General features: G+C 37.7%; 1 protein-coding gene and 1 pseudogene across 14 annotated transcripts in view; one reads left to right on the top strand and one right to left on the bottom strand.

Moving 5' to 3' along the window:
- The window catches only part of Pum1 (pumilio RNA binding family member 1), a 124073-nt gene that overhangs the window by 75193 nt on the left and 26803 nt on the right, over window positions 1–22077 (bottom strand). For all 14 annotated transcript variants that reach the window (XM_047542591.1, XM_047542594.1, XM_047542597.1 and 11 more), the window contains exon 3: window positions 5969–6037. In XM_047542591.1, coding sequence (XP_047398547.1) covers window positions 5969–6037 — 69 coding nt within the window. The remainder of the gene's footprint in view (window positions 1–5968; window positions 6038–22077) is intronic.
- LOC124978483 (nucleophosmin-like) lies at window positions 18859–19986 on the top strand (annotated as a pseudogene).

Below are 22077 nucleotides of genomic sequence, written 5' to 3'. Positions count from 1 at the left end.
ATGTTGCTAACTTGCTAAGGACGGTCTTCAACTTGTGATCTTGCCTCTGCCTCTTGAGTTGCTGGGATTATAGAAGGATGCCACCACTCCTGGCTCCTTTTCCTCATCTTAAAAAAGGGGAATAACATACCTCAAAAACCTGTTAGGAGATTCACATAAATAAATGCTACCAATAACATCATGTGATACTAAAAAATCTAAATAGTATTAGTGTAATTTAATTGGTTTGCCCTTAAAGAAAGCACACTGATATGCATCAAAGAATGGTACATTTTAGCCAAAGGAGGATCATGACAGGACAGAAATTAAACCAACACAGGTATGTTCTGCTGCATTCAAACATTCCAAGAGCATAATGTAAACGGTAGTGGGTCTGCCTCCTCTTCCTAGTGCAGACTAGAAGGTCGACACCGAAATGAGTGGGGTTGTACACAGTTCTAAGTGACAGGACAGAATTAGGAACCAGGTTCCAAATGTCAGATATACCCACATTTCCCAGTTAAAAGACTCTTTCTCCTCTTATATCTCAAAATGCCCAATCTCAATCCCAAAACTATTATGAGGTCCCAGGAACTTCCCCAAACAATACTGGTGGAAAGATAATTTCACATCGAACACATAGTCATTAACTTAATACAAGTAACCCAATTACTATGATCTTGCTCCTTGGGGCCGCTGGGCCTGGCTAGCCATGTTTTTTTCTAAAGTAAACATTTCATTTTAGGAGAAGTCAAAAATGCCCCAAATTCAAATAGTATTAGTACAAAAATAATGAAACCTTATTATGGGGCCTTTTCCCTATTCCCACTTGTATTCAAAAGTTACATTTAGAAACAGAGAGATTAGTTATACTCCTTGGTCAGGAATTTTTATATTAATATACTTCAGGGCTTTAATTTTTCCTTTGCACTGAAAGAAAGAATACACAATCTCATTGGTAGGCAATGTATCTCTTTTCCAACACTCAATCAACTCTGTAATCAACTGAACTTTTAAGGGACTTACGAGGAACTGCCAGTGTCTACTAGCCCTTTCAGGACTCTGATTCCACATGCACTTACAGCTACCCAAAAGCCTGCAGTTCTGAGATGCTCTCTGCCATAATGGAAAGATGTGGAAAAGAATCTAACTGTGGGCTTCCACATTAGGCTTTCCAGAATGACCAATCTACAAATGCTAACAAACACTCCACTGTCAGGCAGCTGCACAACAGCGCAACAGTCACTTTAAAAAACAATGAGAATCTCTCAAAATCACAAGGAAGAAGTCACTCTAAAAGGTTCTCTTCTGGCATAGATGTCTTCTGGCATACCTGAAGTCACAACTATTCTTGTTATACCTTTAAAGACAGAAACAAGGGCAAACAACAAGAATCACAGATCTGCAAGAGCACTGGGAAACCATCCAGTGCATCTTCTTTGACTTACAAAGGGAAAAAAGCAAAGTCCAAAGATGATGAATGTCTGCTCCACCAAGTTTTACCTTTGGGTTAATACCTTCTCCAAATCACTACCAAATTCCTCCCTCTGCTACCTCACACTTATGAACAGAATTCTTATATAATACCTAATCTACAGCTATAGTTTAAATAAATCTCAACTTATTCTACTTACAGCAAATAGTACGAGATCCTTTATCACTCCATATACAGAAGCACTCTCCAGATTTTCTTCATCAGATTTACAAACTTGTCTATTACAAAGGATAGGTTTATTTGGGTGGTTGGTATTTTTGTTGTTGCTTTGCTCTGTTGTTGTTGTTTTCTTAGCAGTAATAGGATTAAACCTAAAAGTATGCTACCACTGAGCTACCCCAGCCCTTCGTAATTTTTTATTTGGAAACAGGGTCTCACTAAATTTCCAAGACTGGTCTCAAACTTAAAATTCTCCTGACTCCCCTTCCAAAGTATCTGGGATTACAAGCCTATACCACACTGTGCCTGGCTCCAAGGGTAGATTTTTTTCAAAGAACTTGTTTTGTTTTGTCAAGAGTCAAATATATAAATACAATTCATTTATCCCAGAAATAGCATAGTATTCTCCACTATTTTAACTACCACGAAAGTTGTCAGGTTGACTACATATAAAACATCAAGGAAACTCAAGAAGAAAGAAGGCCCCTGGTTTTAAAAGTTTGAAAAACAATGATGCCGAATAAGGTAACCTTCTGCAAAGTCTCTCAATGGTACTTTCCAATTAGTACTTCTCTCCTCTTTGTAAATCCATTCTAAAAGGGCATGAACAGTAAATAAGCGCCCTTCGACAAGAGAAGCAAACAAGTCCTGCAAGATCACACAAAAACAAATGTAGACACAGAGCCCAGAAACTCCAGCTCAGGACATCTGCCTCTGTACTACTAATATACTCTCTTGAACACTCAACTCACAGACTAATCTTTTCATAGTAAATAAAAACTGCTTAATATGTGACTTTCAACTTTTCAGAACTTGAAAGGGCCATCAAGGAACACGAATGAACTATTTTAATATTATTTGTGACCCCAATCCTAAAACTTTTCCTATCTTCGTGTTTATATTGACTTTCTAGATTAGGAGGCAAGGAAAGCCCTTATTTTGAGTCCTTCAGCTGATAATTGCTGCACTTCAATCAGATAGGTTTGAGAGTGATATTTCAAGTAGCCACTTCTTTGCAAGACTTTTACTACAAAAAGGCTCTAAATTTTTTCAAGTGACACAAAGGAAAAAACGTAAGCCAAGTAACACTAACTTTAACCACTAGAAATCAATTACTTTGAAAGGAACCAATTCTCTGAATTTTAAAGATTCATCTATTTCTGTACATTCATACCTTAATGAAGGCACACACACAAGCACAAATACACACAAACACACAAATAACTGCAAGAAAAATATAATCGGCCTAGCTTAAAAGTTCATGTAATTTACTTTAACTTTATTTATACTGGTAAATATTTATGTACTCCTTTCTGGAGATGTTTTATTGCTAAACAGGGAAGAAAATTAATGAAGTAATTAGAAGCTGTGCTTTTTTATTTCATTGTAAAAGTTTACTGTTATTTTTCTTTTATGCTTCTCTCCCCTGTATTGCTACCAAAAATTTTTTCCCCAATTTGCACCTCTCCAAATCCTAACTAGACTAAACGATGCTTCTTTTCCTGTATGCCACATCCATTAAAATGATCTCCAACAAGTCCTTCCACATGATCCTCCTCTGAACTCCAACCATCGAAGAAACGGTTCTGTTTTCATGTGAGTTCACTGTTTCCTCTAGCTAAAGAAACTCCTTGAGTACAGAAACTTCGCTCCATATTTAGGTGGTCTCCTTTTGTGTCTAGAAACTTTTAAAAAATAACTTCAGTAAGTTATCTGTATTTTGGGAGAAGTTATTATAATGCTTTTTAATTCCCCCCAAAAAAATAAAGTAACATAAAAAATTCTCTCCAAAACATCAAATTATATAAAGTTTACTAAAATGAAATGTTTTACCTCTCAATTATTTTACAAATGGTGGTTTTATTTACTTTAAATATGGGCACATGCTTTGGAATAAAAGAAATACAGGTCAGAAACCAAGGTTCACCCTTCAAGTGTTACTTTGGGCAGATTAATTCATGTCTCTTGGCCTCCTTATCTGGATAACAGAACTGTTCTCTCAGTGGTACTGATGAGACTATACATGGAAACTTCTTACCATCTATCTAATAAGTGGTTGAAAATGGTAATTGCTACTGTTACTTTGTGAATATTGGGGTGACACAGCATTAGGTTAGAATATACTTCATTTATTTACTTATGTGTCCATATTTAAATCTGAGGAATTATATATATATAATCCAAAAAACTGCACTTAAGAAAAAAAGGAAAAAAAAGTAACACTGTCAGCTTATCATTTAAATAAAATTCACCCTCTATTAAATTCTGTCCACTATTCAATTAAAATTCAGTCTTCAGGACTAGGGCTAGGGTTAATGTTAAGGTTAGTAAGGGCATGGGTGAGGGTGATCATTAATTATTGCTTACAAAATGCCACAAGGTATTTTCTTATTTTGAATCTTGCTTTTCTTTTTTACCCAAGCTGGAATTGGATTTTTGATGGAGTATGAGCGATTGATGGACTAGACCAGCTTAGAGTTACAGGAATAAGGGAAGACAAAAGTAGTTTCTCCCGACCAGGACCGGTGACGCACACCTGTAATCCCAGCGATTCAGAGGGCTGAGGCAGGAGGATCACAGTTCGAAGCCAGTCTCAGCAATTTTGCAAGGCCCTGTCTCTAAATAAAATATAAAAAAGGGCTGGGGATGTGGCTCAGTGGTTAAGTAACCGAGTTCAATCCCTGGTGCCAAAAAAGTTTGTTTCTCTTTCTGTACTTAATAGTTAACAACCTGTTAAATTTTCTTTTCAAACTTCACTCTGGGGGCTGGGGAGATAGCTCAGTCGGTAGAGTGCTTACCTTGTAAGCACAAGGCCCTGGGTTCAATCCCCAGCACCCAAAAAAAAAAAACTTCACTCTGAAATTTAAGTGACAAAGTCTCTTAATCAATTACCACAAGGGTGTTTTAATACATACTGTTTCAATGATTTTAAGCAGGGACACAGGACACCTATTATCATCCCTTAAAAGTGATAAATCCAAGATGATAAGACACAGGACTCTCCTGACCACAGGATGATTCAGAAAAATTGAAAGCAAAATCTTATAACAAAAAGCAAGAATCTCAGGTCCCAAAAGTCAAAAGATTTTAACTATTCAATGCCTACCCACAAAGGCAGTCCATGAGTCCTTTTTATAATTACCTTAAATTTGAATCCTCAGAACCTAGCATAGTGCCTGAAGCAAATAATATTTGCTAAATTAAAGAATACGTGTATATAATGAATAACATACATGAAACACCTAAAATATAAGGATTCTCCCTATTTTAAAACATTAAAACAGATATGGGAGTTCTTAAATATCAGATATACAACAATTAAAACAGAAGAGAAAACCTAAGGTTTGTCTCCAGAATGAGAGCCCCAAACAAATTTTGTATTTCTAACCTGCAACATCTTATGCAATTTAAAACTATATTTTGTCAATAATTCATGTATATTGTATAACTAGAATCACCAGAACTTGGTTGTGCTTCAGTTGCCTATACACTACACTCTACCATACCTGTTTCCTTTTTAGTAGTAGTGCTGGGCATATGAACCCAGGGATACTCTACCACTGAGCTACATCTTCAGACCTTTTTTTATTTTATTTTGAAACAAGGTCTTGCTAAGTTGCTGAGGCTGGCCTTGAATCTACAATCCTCCAGCCTCAGTCTCCCAACTACATGAGATTACAGGTGTGCACCACAGTACCAGGCATATAACCCCTTTTTTACAATTACCACAGTCTTAGCTATCAATGTGATGAATGGCAGTAAATTTCATTTTTGCAAATTTTAATTACAACATAAAATTCTTATTTCTGAATTCTTTCTAAAGGATGTCTGGCTCAGACCTCAATTTTCTTTAATTATGTGACTAGAAACCTCACAATCTCCCCCAAAAAGGCAAAGGCACTACTACTCTAAAAATAGGTTACTGCCATACTGTGATTAGCTGCCAATCTAGGACTCCCTTTTCCAACTGCCAAAGAACCTAGTCACTGAAAAATGAAGCAAAGTTAAGAACATTTGATACATAAAAAAATTAAAATATATATTTAAATTTTTACACCACTATTTTTAAGCTATTTATTTAATATGTAATTTTCAATTGTTTGTGCTCATATTTAGGTTGCCTTATTTTGTTCTTAAATTATTAGGTTAAGGTTAACTTTCTTCCTATAATACACTTCTGACAAATTCTCCAGCATCCCACGCCTAGCATGAAGATGGCAACAAAGAAAAGCAAGCACACAGTTCTAGAGACTAGATTCAGACACATTTGATGAAAGACAACTCCAACCTTTCCTTAAAAACAGACCCACTTTTCTGGCACACCAGCTCACTTACCTCTCCCATCGCTCTTCCCTCCAGAGCAAGTGCTTGAAAATCATGATTCAGTTCATCCATAGAACGTACCTGGTGTTCAGATAGAGAAGCGAAAAGTTTCAAGTCAGCATCTTTAATTTTACAAATTACACATAACTGAGAACTTTTCTACATTTATTTTCAGATACTGACAAAAGACAGTAACAAAAATGAAGTGAGTTAAACATTCACTTACTTACCTTTAACCATCAAGGTTTAGCAATGAATGGTCCCTATTTATCCCCTCCCATTTTTTTATTTTCAAAACATTAAAACACACTATCACAAAGATAATTATGTTTATAGTTATTTTTCATACACTTTAATAAGGTAAAGACCACTACACTGTAGAGCAGTGATGTTTGAAGGTGATTATATGACCAATTCAGGCTAATGAGTCAAAACATCACAGTGCTCCATTCCAAAACTATGAATAGTTAAGTATAAGCTATGGAACTCATTTGATGCAATGCACTATTTCTTTGGTCAATCTCAAGGGAGCAAGCTACAAAATATAACTATCACAACATTTCTCCATAGTGGAAAATCGCTGGGGGCTCCCAGAATCTCAAAGGATTGGGAAGATAGGATATATATCCCAAGCCCTCCAAATCTTACCTATCATTAAGTGTACTCCTACCCACACAGCACACACTTTTAATCTTTGATTTACTCATCTCCAAGGCCATTACAAGAAAATATCAACATCCAGGATAAAGCGTGAAATAGATTATTCAAAAAGAGTTGTAATTTAAAAATCCTTTGGGTCTATTAGTCTTCTGGATCATGAGCAGCACAGGTATGTCTGCTGTCAGAGGCTGGAGTCTTTGCCCATCCCTAAGAAAGGAACTTATTAAAGAGGAAGACTTCCTAGCAATTCAGGAGGCAGAGGCATGAAGAGTGCAAGTTTGACACTGGCCTGGATAACTAAGGAAGAACTGTTTCAAAACAAAAAGGACTGGGGATGTAGCTCAGTGGCAGAGTGTCCTGGGTTCAATCCCCAATACTGGTGGAAGGAAAAGAGGAGGAAGGTTCTTCTATCCATCAGGGAAAGACTCCTGATTGCCTGAAGCAGAAGAAACCTCCCAAACCCTCTCCCCTGATCACTACTACCTTCCCAAGGTTGGTATACAAATTTCTAGCAGTGAGTAAAAGCAAATACAGCGAAGCTAGAGCCAAGCAAAAACAAGAGTATAGAGAGCATGAGCCAGAATGCAGTTGAGAACCAACTTAAAATTTTATTAAAAATGATGCCTGTATAACCCACCTAAGAATCTTTTTTTTCTTGGAGGGGGGGGTTGCCAGGGGATTGAACCCAGGGGTGCTTAACCATTGAGTCACATTCCCGGTCCGTTTTATTTAGAGACAGGGTCTCAATAAGTTGCTTAGGGCCTCACTAAATTGCTGAGGCTGGCTTTGAACTTGCGATCCTCCTGCCTCAGCCTCCTAAGCCACTGAGATTATAGGCATATACTGGCAAGAATCTTTTTTATCAAAGTTTTTTTTTTTTACATTGTTTTTCAGATGTTCACAGACCTTTATTTTAGTCATTTATTTATATGTGGTGCTGAGAATCAAACCTCACACATGCTAGGCAAGTGCTCTATCACTGAGCCACAACCCCAGCATCCCTGCCCCGCCAGAATCTTAATTTGTCTAACCTGACACTGCATAAAAATATGGTCACACTGTTGCTTTGAATTACATATTTTAAAACCCATAGAATACATAGTATGCTACAAAGTTACACCAAGTCATTAGGCTATAATGGCTTTGGAATGTTGGTTAAAAATGTATATTTATGAAATTAAAATTTAGTTATGAATACAGAGACAAGGCTACTACTATGGTACAACAGTCTCAAAGACCTTGAAATAGCTAAGATCACTTAACAGGGTGCATTATTTACATTATTTAGGTAAGCTGGCCAGGTTCTAAACTGTACCTAATAAAAATAAAGGGAAGGGGGAATGAGGACAGAATGTCAGCCCAAAGCAGCAAATGTTATAAGATTCTGAATCTTCAGGCTAGCAATTAACATTTACAAAGCATGCATGTCAAACAAAAAAGTCTGTATCTACCTCCTTCTGTGAAATCCAATCATACATTTAAGCTAGACAGTTCTTGAAAATTCAAAAACCTACAAATATAGTTTTAATCAGAAATATTAGAAATTCCATTCGTATATTCCAAGGAAACTAGGAGTAAGAGAAGGCAGTGAACATGCATTATGAAAGTGATATAATCACCAAAACAATCTCCTGGTGATTATTCTCATTTAAGAAATTAGAAGAAGAGTCAGCCAGCCAGCAATTCTGGAAGCAAGAAGATAGCAAGTTCAAGGACAGCCTCAGCAAATCAGCAAGACCCTGTCTCTACATAAAATTTAAAAGGTAGAGTGCCCCTTGGTTCAATGCTCAGTACTCAAAAAAAAAAAGGAAAAAAGAAATTTGGAGACTGAGACCAGGTGCCGTGGAATGACCTGCCACCTGTATCATAGCAACTCAGGAGAGTCAGGCAGGGGGATGGAAAATTGAAGGCCAACCCAGGCAAGAACCCTATCTCAAAAAATGAAAAGGGCAGAGGATGTGGTAAAGTGATAGAGGGCCTCTGGATTCAATCCCCCAGTGCTGCTAAAGAAAAGCATGAAATGAACAAATTCAAAGCTGAGCCTTAGAGAAATGTTTTCTCCAACCATTGTTAAGCGGAGAAGAGCATAAGAGGAAACCAAAACCCAGAGCACTGAAATGATAATCAGGACCTTAATGCAGGTCTTTCCATTTAAAGTCCAATGATCTTCCTACATCACTAAACTGCCTCCATGGCCATCACAGGAAATTTCTACCCACAGTGTTCTAACAGGAACATACCACAAAACTGCCTTCTACCCTGGGGTGGGCTTTGGTGAGTGTGCTCTCAGTCTTCCTGCCTTTGCTTTCCACTGTCTCCTTCCTCTCCTATGTTCCAAGCATGCCCCTCCTTCCCCGATAAACATTTTCTACTCCTTTCTCTAGCTTCCTGCCATCATTTTTTTTTTCCTTCACAACGTCCGCGCTCTTGTCTCTCTCAGGTCTCCTCTCTTCCTCTTTCCTCTACTCCCTCCAGTCCTACCTCTGTGTAGCACCCTGGGCCTCCCTAGTCAACTCTTAAGAATGCTTAGCTGGGTGTGGTGCACACCTGTAATCACAGAAGCTCAGGAGAGGTTAAGGCAGGAGGTTCACAAGTTTGAGGCCAGCAGCCAACATGGCAAGACCCTAAGCAACTTGGCAAAAAATAAAATATAAAAAGGGCTGGGAATGTGGCACAGTGGTTAAGTGCCCCTGGGTTGGGGGTGGGGGGGTTAAAATTTCACTATCTGAGGTTTTCTTTAGTAACCCAGAAACTCCATTTTAAATATTCACCCACAACTAACCAAATCAGATCACACAAAAATGTTTTTTAACTATTCAGAAGGTTATTTGTTTATAATAGGAACAATATCTGATACAGTCACTGACAACAAGCAGACTTTCCAGCCAAGATTCTTCCGAGGAAACAAAACTTATGATCAGAAAAAAGATGTTTAGGAATGAAGAAAAAAAATCAAATAACAACACAGACAACTGTATAAGAAATAAAGTTAATAAATAAGCCTTTTCCACCACGGAGAAGAGCTGCCTGTCATTTTTAATCATAGTAAATACTCCCATCAAGATAAAACAATCTTTTCAAGTTCTTAAAATCTACACCTCCCCCTTTCTCTAGAAATCTCTTTTGAGTGGCAGGATAATGTCTATTTCTAGTACTACTAATTCCTTTTTCACTTTTGCTAAATATTTCTAAGACTCCCTTCATCTCCTTTAGTTTCACAAAACTATTTCCTAGTTTTCTCATTGGGCCACTTGCCAACACTGCCTAACCTTCTTACCCAGTTTAGGGCTTTCTCTGTTGCTGTCCCTCTACATAAAGGCACTTCACACTCCCTTTGTCAAAAAGGCAAAGACAGGTTGGACACAAGGGGGCACGCTGTGATCCTAGTGACTCGGGAAGTTGAGGTGGATGGATTGCAAGTTCAAGGGCAGTCTCAGGAACTTAGCAAGACCCTGTCTCAAAATAAAAAATAAAGGGGCTGGGGATATACCTCAGTGGGTAGAGTGCTTGCCTTGCAAGCATAAGGCCCTGGGTTCAATCCCTAGCACGGCAAAAAAATAAAATAAAAAATAAAAAGAAAGTTGACAATTTCATCCCACTCAGACATCATCAATACATATTACCTGTGTTTCTGAGTTTCCTGTCCATTTCCAGATTCCAGAACACCACCTGCCTTTTCTTCTAAAAGGGGTCCTGTCCTAACTAGGACCATTATTTACTATATTAATTTGGTGTTTTACCTCAGATGATCTTGCAAAATTGAAAGACAAAACCAAAACAATATATCACACTCTGGGGAAATAAAAAATTAAAATCATTACTTCACAAATCTTTAAAAGTCATATTCTAAATTGCCTGCCCTGTCCACCAACCCTTGAAAAGCTCTGCTTATCGTACCCAATATACCTTAAACCAATCAAAATGGAAACCATATACTTCATTATTTCATTTATAAAACTAAGTAACCACCAGCTATTCCACAAATTTGTTGTGATTAATGAGGAGACAAAATGTTCAATACTTGGTAGGTTCTTCAACCTTGTCCACTTCACATGTTATTCTGTTATTTATATACATTCACACATTCGGCCCTTTTTTCTCCTATCCTCAGTTATACGGCAATTTTTGGTCATCCTCTGTGGAGAGGAAAAAGGAACCAGGAGGCTCTAACTACGTCAACATTTCACTTCCATAATCAATACATCAGAAGTACTTAGATCACTGAAATACTTATTAGATGCTACACTGAAATGTAGCATTTTAATACACATGTTTTTCAATCTTGTCAATTCCCAGACAAAAATCAAAAAATTCAGAGAAATTTCCATTTCGTTCACTTAGAACCCTCCCAAAAATTCCTGGTTCAAAGCTATAAATCCCACCCCCTTTTTTGGTAGTAGGGATTGAACTCAAGGTGCTTTACCATTGTGCTACAATTCCAGCCCTTTTTATTTATTTTCAGACACGGTCTCATTAAGTTGCTGAGGCTGCCCTTGAATTTGAAATCCTCCTGCCTCAGCCTCCTTGGTAGCTGGATGTGCGCCACCTTACTCAGCTTTTCTTCCATTTAGTTATTATTCTCTTAAAAAAAGTCATTTTCCAAAACTCCTTCATTCCTAAACAATCCCATTGTGACTTCCTGATTCTCCACCCGCTCTCTCTTTAGATTTTTTTCCTTTGTTTTTGCCAGCCTACCCTGTAGTCAAAAACCTGAAACTGAGACTTAGGCACCAAGGAATCAAAAATTGAATGAAGTTAATAATCCAAATAGAAGTGTAGAATATTTTATGAGTTACAATGTATCCGTTTTTCAAGGTGACATTATTAAATATTAAACCTCAAAGGGAAGAATAAAGCAGGCACTATGGTAGACTAACCAAAATACAATCACTGAGCTGAATGTGTATCTCCGAGGAGGAGCTCTTGCCTAGCACACAATAAGCCCTGGGTCCCGTTCCAGTACACGAAAGAAAGAAAGAAAAACATCTAAGAAACACTAGGCTTTGATATTTGAGAGCATTCTGGTTCAGTTCGGGTCTTGCTTTGCTGGCATTCCTGTCCTCCAATTACTGTTCCTGAACTGCTCAGAGTGTCTTTATAAAGATATGTCCTTTTACTGGCCAGACTGACCAGTTCTCTGTTGCTTGCAGAAAGGACTCAGATTCAGACACAAAAGTGTATTCACAAAAACATACTAGATGTTTCTAGTTAGAAGCAAATTAACTCAGCTGTATGCAGCACTTAGAAAATTAATATTTAATGAATGAACGTTTCATGAACACATGGTGGTGTAATAGACAAGACACCTATTGAGAAAGGGCAACTTCACGATTCCCACAACTTTTGGGTACAAAGATACTCTGGTACCATGAATATTCTCCATAATGATGGCCAACCCCTAGAACCTGGTGAGAAACGGTAAATTTTATATTTCCTGAAAATTTGGTGGTTGTCCCTGTCATTTGGGATCAAATATAAACTGATGAATAAGCAGAATGAGACAGTCAACATAGAAAAGAAACTCAGTGTCAAGGTACACACAGCTGTAAAGTCTGTGACTTGGGAAGCTAAAAAGCAGGAGGATCATTAGTTCAAGGTCAGCATCAACAACTTAGCAAGTTCCTGCCTCAAAAATGAAAAATAAAAAGGGCTGGGATGAAGCTCATTGCTACCCTGCCCAGTACTACCAAAAAACAGGCAGGGAGAGGAAAGAAGGGAGAGGAAAAAAGGAGAAAGAACAGGTTGAAAGTAGCATAGACAAGAGACTTAGGTGCCCCTGAAATTCTCCTGTATTCAGGAGGCCCCCATATATATTTCTTGTTCATAAAATGTCTGCTATTTTCATTAAATGTCCTGAATTTTTGCTAACAAGAACAGATTTCTATACCTTGAGGTTAAAACCGCCTTTGCTAGAATATATATTTCCTCATAAAGATAGGCTTTTCATCTCCACACCTACTTTGTTCTCCTGGAGGACTTTTTTAACATGCGAACTTAGATCTCAATGGCCCCATTTCACATAGTTCCAAAACAATTTAAGAAGAGCTGGTGCCAAGAACCATTATGGAATGAGACACCAGTGAGAAAAAGCTAGGCATGAGCAGGAGAAATCTGAGCAATGCAAAGGAACAGAATATGAGAATTATCCTAATTTGATTTAAATCATTAAAGTGAAAAAACCTATTATGGCCGTTCTACAGTTTCCTCTGCTTCATATATACCTGTACTACTAACAACAACAACAATACTACTGAAACTTACTTATGCCAGGCCCTGTCCTATACTTTATTATGCTTTATGATCTCTTTTAATAGTCACAACTCCCCAGACTCAGTGACACACACCTGCAATCCCAGTTACTTGGGAGGTTAGGCAGGAAGATGGCAAATTCAAGGAGAGTCTTGGTAACTTAGAGAGACCAGCTCAAAATAAAATAATAAGGGCTGGAGATGTGGCTCAGTGGCAAAGTGATATTGGGTTCAGTCCCCAGCACCAAGGGGTGAAAAAAGTTGTAACTCAGAAACACAGTACTAGTATTTTCATTTCATAGGAAATTAGCTATTCCAATCCTTAAATAAAATGACGACAGGCCAACATTATTTCCCAATTGTTGGAGGGGGGAAAAAAAACACCAAAAAACTTAGGCTGTGAATATAGATTAATGGAAGAGCACACACTTGGCATGCCCTGGGTTCAATCCTCAACACACACACTTTTGGCTTTGCTGCAAACCCTATGTATGATATTATTGGTGAATGTTCCTATTATTTACTTATTGTGGATAATAACACTAAACACCAGGCACTGTAAAATAGACATTGTATCATTTCATATGTGAGGAAATCAAGGTTTAGAAGTACCTTGTCCAAAGTCAGTATCAGAAAAGAAATTCTTAGACTCAAGTCTCTATACCTATTACTACTTCTCCCTATTCTTCTCCTCAAAGGCAAACACAAAAGTTCTAGGACACTTGGGATTAAACAGCTGTTGTTCCAAAGAGTTTCAGGACACCACTTTTATTCTCAATTCCATGACAGACAGAAGGGAAAAAATGTAGTTGCCTTCAAAGCTATAATTAGGCTAAATTTCCATTTTTTATTATCATAAAAAATTGTGAGGTCCAAATGATAAACTGTAATTAATGTATTTTAATTATTTGAGCTACCAGAGCAGAATATATATACTTCATGTAAACAGCACTTCCTAGACATGAAAGAAAACTATTCAGAGAGTAAAAAAAAAAAGAATAAATGTAATTTTAAAATTAGCTAAGGTAATCTACGATAACAATGACTTTTAAATACAAAGACCTCGGTGGGGTATGGTGGAACTAGTCTACAATCCAGCAACTTGGAGGACCAGATTCGAGGTCACCCTCAGTGACTCAGAGGCTCTCAAAAATAAAATAAAAAAGGGTTGGGGGTACAACTCAGTGGTAGAAGGAGGTGGGTTACAATCTCTAATATCACAATAAAAAAAAAAAAAAGAAGAAGAAAAAGAAAAGAAAGAAACCTCACAACTATTGGTTCTGCCAGTTTTTCTCAATTTCACCGAACATGATTAAGCTGAAATCAATAACAAGGGCAAGGTCATTTTAATAGGAGAGAGATTATTTCTCTGGCATTACAGAATCAAGTAAGTATAAAAATTAAGACAATGATGAATCGTATTTTTTTTGTCAGGGAACTACCATACATACCATCTTTCAAAAAAGAACAAATTTCAAAAACATGAAAAAGACTCCAACACAACTATATGCAACTCTTATACAACTATACATATTTACTGTATGTAAATAACTATATTTACATCAAAAAATGTTTATTAGCAAAGAGAACACATCAAAGAGTCTTCACTAGCAGTTAAAAATTATTAAATATCGATCTCAAGAAAAGTTCACCCAGAAAGAAGTACTCCAATTCACCTGCTGCAAATCTGTAAATTATATTGCCCCCAAAAAAATTAGCAGGGGGAGCAGCTTAGTAATAGCGCAGTTTCCCAACATGGGCAAGTCCCTGGGTCCCATCCCCAACACATTTCAAAGAGGAAGTCTTAACTCAGGTAAGGTGATGCACACCTATAATTCCAGCTATTCCAGCAGCTGAGGCAGGAAGACAGCAGATTTGAGGCCAGCCTCCACAACTTAGTAAGACCTTGGCTCAAAATAAAAATAAAGGACTGGGGATGTAGCTCTGTAGTAGACTGCACCTGGGTTTAGTCCCCAGTACCTACCCCTACAGCAACTAAGTGAGACTTTGTCTCAAAATGAAAAATAAAATCAGGCTGGGGATGTGGTTCAGCAGGTAAGTGACCCTGGGTTCAACAACCAGTACCAAAAGGGGAGGAAAAAAAAAAAGAATAAACTTCATGGGGCTCAGGATACAGCGCTCAGTGGTGCAGTGCTTACCTAGTACACACACAAGGCCCTGAGGATTTGTGATTCCCAACACCTCAAAAAAACAACAACAAAAAAAAGAATACACATATTCACAAGCAAAGATTTTTACTGTGTAGTTTTTTGGTTTTTTTTTGTGGTGCTGGGGATTGAACCCAGGATCTTAGGCATGTGAGGCAAGCACTCTACAAACCTAGCTAGCTATATTCCCAGTCCTGTGTAGTTATTTTTAACAATAAGAAATGGAAGAAGAGGTTGATATCTAACAGGAAATTTAAAAAGATTAGGTTAGTTATGTCATATTCAGGAGAAACTTCCATGGAGACAGCACTGTTAAAAGGAAAAGACAGATGAACCTTCCGTTCCAAACGTAATTGTTACAAAAGCCAGGTGTGTTGGTGCACGTCTATAACGCCAGCAACTCAAGAGGTTGAGACAGGAAAATCTCAACTTCAAGACCCGCCTCAGCAACTTAGCAAGGCCCTAAGCTACTTAGTGAGGCACTGTTTCAAAATTAAAAAAAAAAAAAAAAAAAAATTTAAAGGGCTAGGGGTGCGGTTCACTGGCAAAGTACCTCTGGGTTCAATCCCTGGTATCGTCTCCCCACAAAGCCAGAATTTACTGACTGCTTTCTTCTTATCACGCTGAATTATAAGATAAATCCAAATTATCCTCCTTTCCACATTCTATCTTCTCCTTTTAACAGAACAGAAAACTTAGGCAGAGAAAAGCTAAATAACTTGCCTAAAGTTACATAAGTATGCTAGCTCTACAGTCTGACTCTTACCCAATGTCCTGTATCGGGGATCAACGTTAAGTAGGGAGTATTCCAACTTTTTCAGCAATAAAAGCAAAAATATAAAATAACCCAAATACAACAAAGCTGCACTAGATGAAAGACTACAAGAAAACCAGAACTTGAGAAGGAGCTGTGCCACCAGCTGAACATGGCAAGACATAACAACAACCCACACAGCCCATCTGTGGGCAAACACTAAGATTCTTCTTTTAATTCAATGAGGATAAAAGGAAATAAATCATAATGAAACCATGGACAGAAAACTGCTTAACTAGGAGAAGACTTAAAAAGAGAAGTCTTCCAAAAATGATTTTTTTATAGTAGGAGAGAATAAACATAGATATATAAACATAGACATATTTAGGAAACTATGTGAAATCCTTAACAGACAGCAACAGAGCTTCTCCAAAGTTTCCAAGACAGAAATAGAAAAATATTAGCAAAAACCAGGTTGAGAATAAGCAGACTTAATTTTTTAAGCACTGGGGATTGAACCAAGGAGTACACCACTGAACCACATCCCCAGCCCTTCTTTTTATTTTGAAATAGGGTTTCACAAAGTTGTGAAGGCTAGTCTTGAACTTGGGATCCCCCTACCTCAACCTCCTAAGTCACTGGGATTACAGACATGTGCCACCATGCCTGGCTAAGCAAAACACACTTTAAGAATAAAATAGGCCAGCTGTGGTGGTGTAGCCTGTAATCCTAGCAACTAGTGAGTTTGAGACAAGAGGATTGGGAGTTCGAGGCTAGCCTCAGCAACTTGGTGAAACCCTAAACAACCTATCAAGATCCTGTCTCAAAAAGTTAAAGGGGGTGCTGGGAAGTAGCTTAGTGGCACATTGACCCTGGGTTCAACCTCCAGTACCAAAAAAAAAAAGCAGCAGCAGTGGCTGGGATGTAGTTCAGTAGACGAGTACATACTTAGCATGCTCAAAACACACACACACAAAAAAAAAAAACCCCAAAAAATAAAGAGAGATAAGGTTGAGAAAGACATAGGAAAGATAAAAATTCATAGGAAAAATAAAACCCAGGGAATAAGAGGAAAAAAGTAAATAATGCAAATGAATCTGAGAACTACTCAATGTGGTAACTCCTCAACAAAGATTAAAACTAAAAAATGTGGAACTCAAATGCTCACCAATTGATGGAAAAACAATTATGGTATATTGAACAGAATACCTACCAGCCATAAAAAGGAATGAAGTACTGATAAAAACTACCAATATTCATGAACCTTAAAATATTATTCTAGGATTGGGGATATAGCTCAGTTGGCAGAGTGCTTGCCTCGCAAGCACAAGGCCCTGGGTTCAAATCCCCAGCACCGCAAAAAAAAAAAAAAAAATTATTCTAAGTAAGCCAGGACTGTTGTTGCAGAGCTGTAATCCCAACAACTTGGGAGGCTGAGGCAGGAAAATCTCAAGCTCAAGGCCAGCCTACGCAATTTAGCAAAACCCTGTCTCAAAATAAAAACAGCTAAGTAACTCAGTAGTAGAGTGCCCCTGGATTCAAATCCTAGAACTGGCGCCCCCCGCCCACACACACACCAAAAAAAGCAGCTATCAACTATCACATTACTGGCTGAACATCCCTAATTCAAAATCCAACTTTCTGAGTGCTGACATGACATCACAAGTAGAAAATCCTACACCATGAAACTTCCTTTTACAACACAATATTATTTAAAACACATCACAAGGAGCTGGGGAGATAGCTCAGTTGGTAGAGTGCTTGCCTTGCAAGCACAAGGCCCTGGGTTCAATCCCCAGCACCAAAAAAATAAATAAATAAATAAATAAAACATCACAAGGAATTACCTTCAGGCTAAGTATATAAGTATAAACATGAGTGACATTTAATTTATAAGCATGAAACATAAGTGAAATCCACGTTTAGGCTTGGGCCACATCCAAGATACCTCCTAATATATAAGCAAATTTCCAAAAAATCTGAAAAAAATTCAGAACTCTGGTCCCAAGCTTTTTGAATGAAAGATATTCAACCTACACCTCGCAATTGCACTCTGGCCATTTGAAATGAAATGAAAACATACATTCACACAAAAACCTGTAAATAAAAATTTACAGCACCTTTATCTGTAATAACTAAAAACCAGAATCCTCCCAGATATCTTTCAGAAGGCTGAACACTGTGATACTATCTATGCCATGGAACATTAGGCAGCAACAAAAGGGAACAAATTATTCATATATGAAACAACTTGGATAGTTCTCCAGGAAATTATGCTGAGGAAAAAACAACAACAACACAATAACCAGCCAGGTACTGTGGTACACACGTAATCCCAGCTGAGACTGAAGCAGGAGGATCACAAGTTCAAGGCCAGCCTGGGTAACTGAGAGAGACCCTGTTTCAAAATAAAACAAAAGGGACTGGAGGTGTAGCTCAGTGGTAGAGCACTTGTCTAGCATGTGCAAAGTCCAGGTTCAATCCCTGGCACCACAAAAAAGTAAAAGTCAATTTCCAAAGGAGATGTACTATATGATTCCATTATATACATTTTTGAAATTACGAAACTAGAAACAGAGCATAAACCACTGGTTGCCGGGGGTTTAGAGATATGAGAAGGAAGTTGAATCAATAGGAAAGATGAATATTGTTAAAAAAAGAGCAACACTCTTTTTTTTTTTTTTAATTGTTTTTATATTTTTCTCTGAGGCATGGGGGATTCGAACTGCGGCCCTAGAGCATGCTAGGCAAGCGCTCTACAAAATGAGCTATTTCTTCAGCACCAAAAAAGCAACACTAGCAACTGTTCAATATCTTGACTGTCTGATGAGATCATATCTAACTTGAGAAAGATATACACTGAATATAAGCAAACCAGATATCGAATAAAATTGGGTGGACTGTATCAATGCCAATAATCCTAGATATGATCTTAAGTAAGTTTTGCAAAATGTCAACACTGGAAGAAACTGGCAAAGTGTACCAGGGAATTCTGTCCTACCACAGACCCCTTTATCCATAAAGTTGTTTCAAGACTCCCAGTGGAGGGCAGCAGCCTATTTTCCGTCCGCCTTCTCTCCCACCTAAGTGCGTGCTACCACCCCATGGAAGATTCGATGGACGTGGACATGAGCCCCCTGAGGCCCCAGAACTATCTTTTCGGTTGTGAACTAAAGGCTGACAAAGATTATCACTTTAAGGTAGATAATGATGAAAATGAACACCAGTTATCCTTAAGAACGGTCAGTTTAGGGGCTGGTGCAAAGGATGAATTGCACACTGTTGAAGCAGAGGCAATGAATTATGAAGGCAGTCCTATTAAAGTAACATTGGCAACATTGAAAATGTCTGTACAGCCAATGGATTCCCTTGGGGGCTTTGAAATCACACCACCTGTGGTCTTAAGGTTGAAATGTGGTTCAGGGCCTGTGCATATTAGTGGGCAGCACTTAGTAGCTGTGGAGGAAGATGCAGAATCAGAAGATGAAGAGGAGGAGGATGTAAAACTCTTAAGTGTGTCTGGAAAGCGATCTGCCCCTTGAGGTAGTAGCAAGGTTCCCCAGAAAAAAGTAAAACTTGCTGCTGATGAAGATGACAACGATGATGAAGATGATGATGATGATGATGAAGATGAAGATGATGAGGAAACTGAAGAAAAAGCTCCAGTGAAGAAATCTGTACGAGATACTCCAGCCAAAAATGCACAAAAATCAAACCAGAATGGAAAAGACTCAAAACCATCAACGCCAAGATCAAAAGGTCAAGAATCCTTCAAAAAACAGGAAAAAACTCCTAAAACACCAAAAGGACCTAGTTCTGTAGAAGACATTAAAGCAAAAATGCAAGCAAGTATAGAGAAAGGTGGTTCTCTTCCCAAAGTGGAAGCCAAGTTCGTCAATTATGTGAAGAATTGCTTCCGGATGACTGACCAGGAGGCTATTCAAGATCTCTGGCAGTGGAGGAAGTCTCTTTAAGAAAATAGTTTAAACAGTTTGTTAAAAATTTCCATCTTCTTTCATTTCTGTAACAGTTGATATCTGGCTGTCCTTTTTATAATGCAAAGTGAGAACTTTCCCTACCGTGTTTGATAAATGTTGTCCAGGTTCCATTGCCAAGAATGTGTTGTCCAAAATGCCTGTTTAGTTTTAAAGATGGAACTCCACCTTTTGCTTGGTTTTTAAGTATGTATGGAATGTTATGATAGGACATAGTAGTAGTGGTGGTCAGACATGGAAATGGTGGGGAGACAAAAATATACATGTGAAATAAACTCAGTATTTTAATAAAGTAAAAAAAAAAAAAAAAAAAAAAAAAAAGACTCCCAGTGGATGCCAAAAACAAGACAGTAACAAACCCTACCTTATGCCTGTTTTTTACTATACATACATACCTATGAAAAGACTTCATTTTTCATTAAAGTAAACACCTTATGGTTTCTCTGTGGCATAACCAAATTGCCAGCATCACTATGCTTGCACTTGGGACCACTACTAAGTGAAATAAGAGTTAACTGAACCATTGGCCATTGACCATAAAGGTACGCTGACATCTGATAATCAAGGTGGTTGAGGACAAGCAGCAATTATTCAGATAAATACAACAGGGTCTGGGTTCTATATCAGTGCCTCACATATGCAAAGCTCTCAGTTCAATCTCTAGTACAAAAAAAAAAAAAATACAATGAACAAAGGGATGATTAATGGCCCAGGAAGTATGGGGCAAAATGGCAAGGGACTTCTTTATGCTACTCTGAATCAGATCAGAGTAAAAATTAAAACTTACAACTTGTTTATTTGTAGATTTTTCATTTATTATTTTGAGACCATGACTGAGCTCTAAACTGCAGATAAGGGGTGACTACTGTATTTCTTATAACTGCACATGAATCCACAATTAACTAAATTAAAATGTTAATTTAAAAGGCAAATACGAGAAGGAAATCACAAAAATCCAGCTTCTGATAGTTTGTGAATAAAAAAATCAAAATATTCAAATACATGGCCAATGGAAACTTTCTCAGGTTACAAAACATACTCATCTGAAAGTTTCACCAGGGTTGATCAAGTGGGGTTCATCCCTGGAATGCAAGGATGGTTTAACATCCATAAATCAATAAACGTAACCCATCATGTCAATAGACTTAAGGATAATAATCATATGGTTATTTCAACTGACGCAGAAAAAGCGTTCGACAAAATACAACACCCCTTCATGCTCAAAACTAGAAAAAATAGGCATAGTAGGAACATACCTGAACATTGTAAAGGCTATTTATGCTAAGCCGACTGCCAACATCATTCTTAATGGAGAAAAATTGAAAGCATTCCCTTTAAAAACCAGAACAAGACAGGGATGTACTCTTTCACCACTTCTATTCAAGACTGTCCTCGAAACTCTAGCCAGAGCAATTAGACAGACTAAAGAAATTAAAGGGATACGAATAGGAAAAGAGGAACTCAAACTATCCCTATTTGCTGATGACATGATTCTCTATTTAGAGGATTCAAAAAACTCCTCCAGAAAACTTCTAGACCTCATCAATGAATTCAGCAAAATAGCAGGCCATAAAATCAATACGCATAAATCTAAAGCATTTTTATACACAAGTGATGAAACATCTGAAAGGGAGATGAGGAAAACAACTCCATTTGCAACAGCCTCAAAAAAAATAAAATACTTGGGAATCAATCTAACCAAAGAGGTAAAAATCTCTACAATGAAAACTACAAAACACTGAAGAAATAAACTGAGGAAGACCTTAGAAGATGGAAAAATCTCCCATGTTCCTGGATAGGCAGAATTAATATTGTCAAAATGGCCATACTACCAAAAGTGCTATACAGATTTAGTACAATTCCAATTAAAATCCCAATGATGTACCTTACAGAAATAGAGCAAGCAATCATGAAATTCATCTGGAAGAATAAGAAACCCAGAATAGCTAAAGCAATCCTTAGCAGGAAGAATGAAACAGGGGGTATCGCAATACCAGAAATCAACTACACTACAAAGCAATAGTCACAAAAACGGCATGGTATTGGTACCAAAATAGACAGGTAGATCAATGGTCCAGAATAGAGGACAGGGACACAAACCCAAATAAATACAATTTTCTCATACTAGACAAAGTTGCCAAAAATATGCAATGGAGAAAAGATAGCCTCTTCAACAAATGGTGCCGGGAAAACTGGAAATTCATATGCAACAGAATGAAACTAAACCCCTATCTCTCACCCTGCACAAAACTCAACTCAAAATGGATCAAGGACCTCAGAATCAGACAGAGACCCT

This window comes from Sciurus carolinensis, chromosome 1 (genome assembly GCF_902686445.1).
Source record: "Sciurus carolinensis chromosome 1, mSciCar1.2, whole genome shotgun sequence".
NCBI lineage: Eukaryota > Metazoa > Chordata > Mammalia > Rodentia > Sciuridae > Sciurus > Sciurus carolinensis.
The sequence above is the reverse complement of the archived record's forward strand: the minus strand, read 5'-3'. Positions and strand labels throughout refer to the sequence as shown.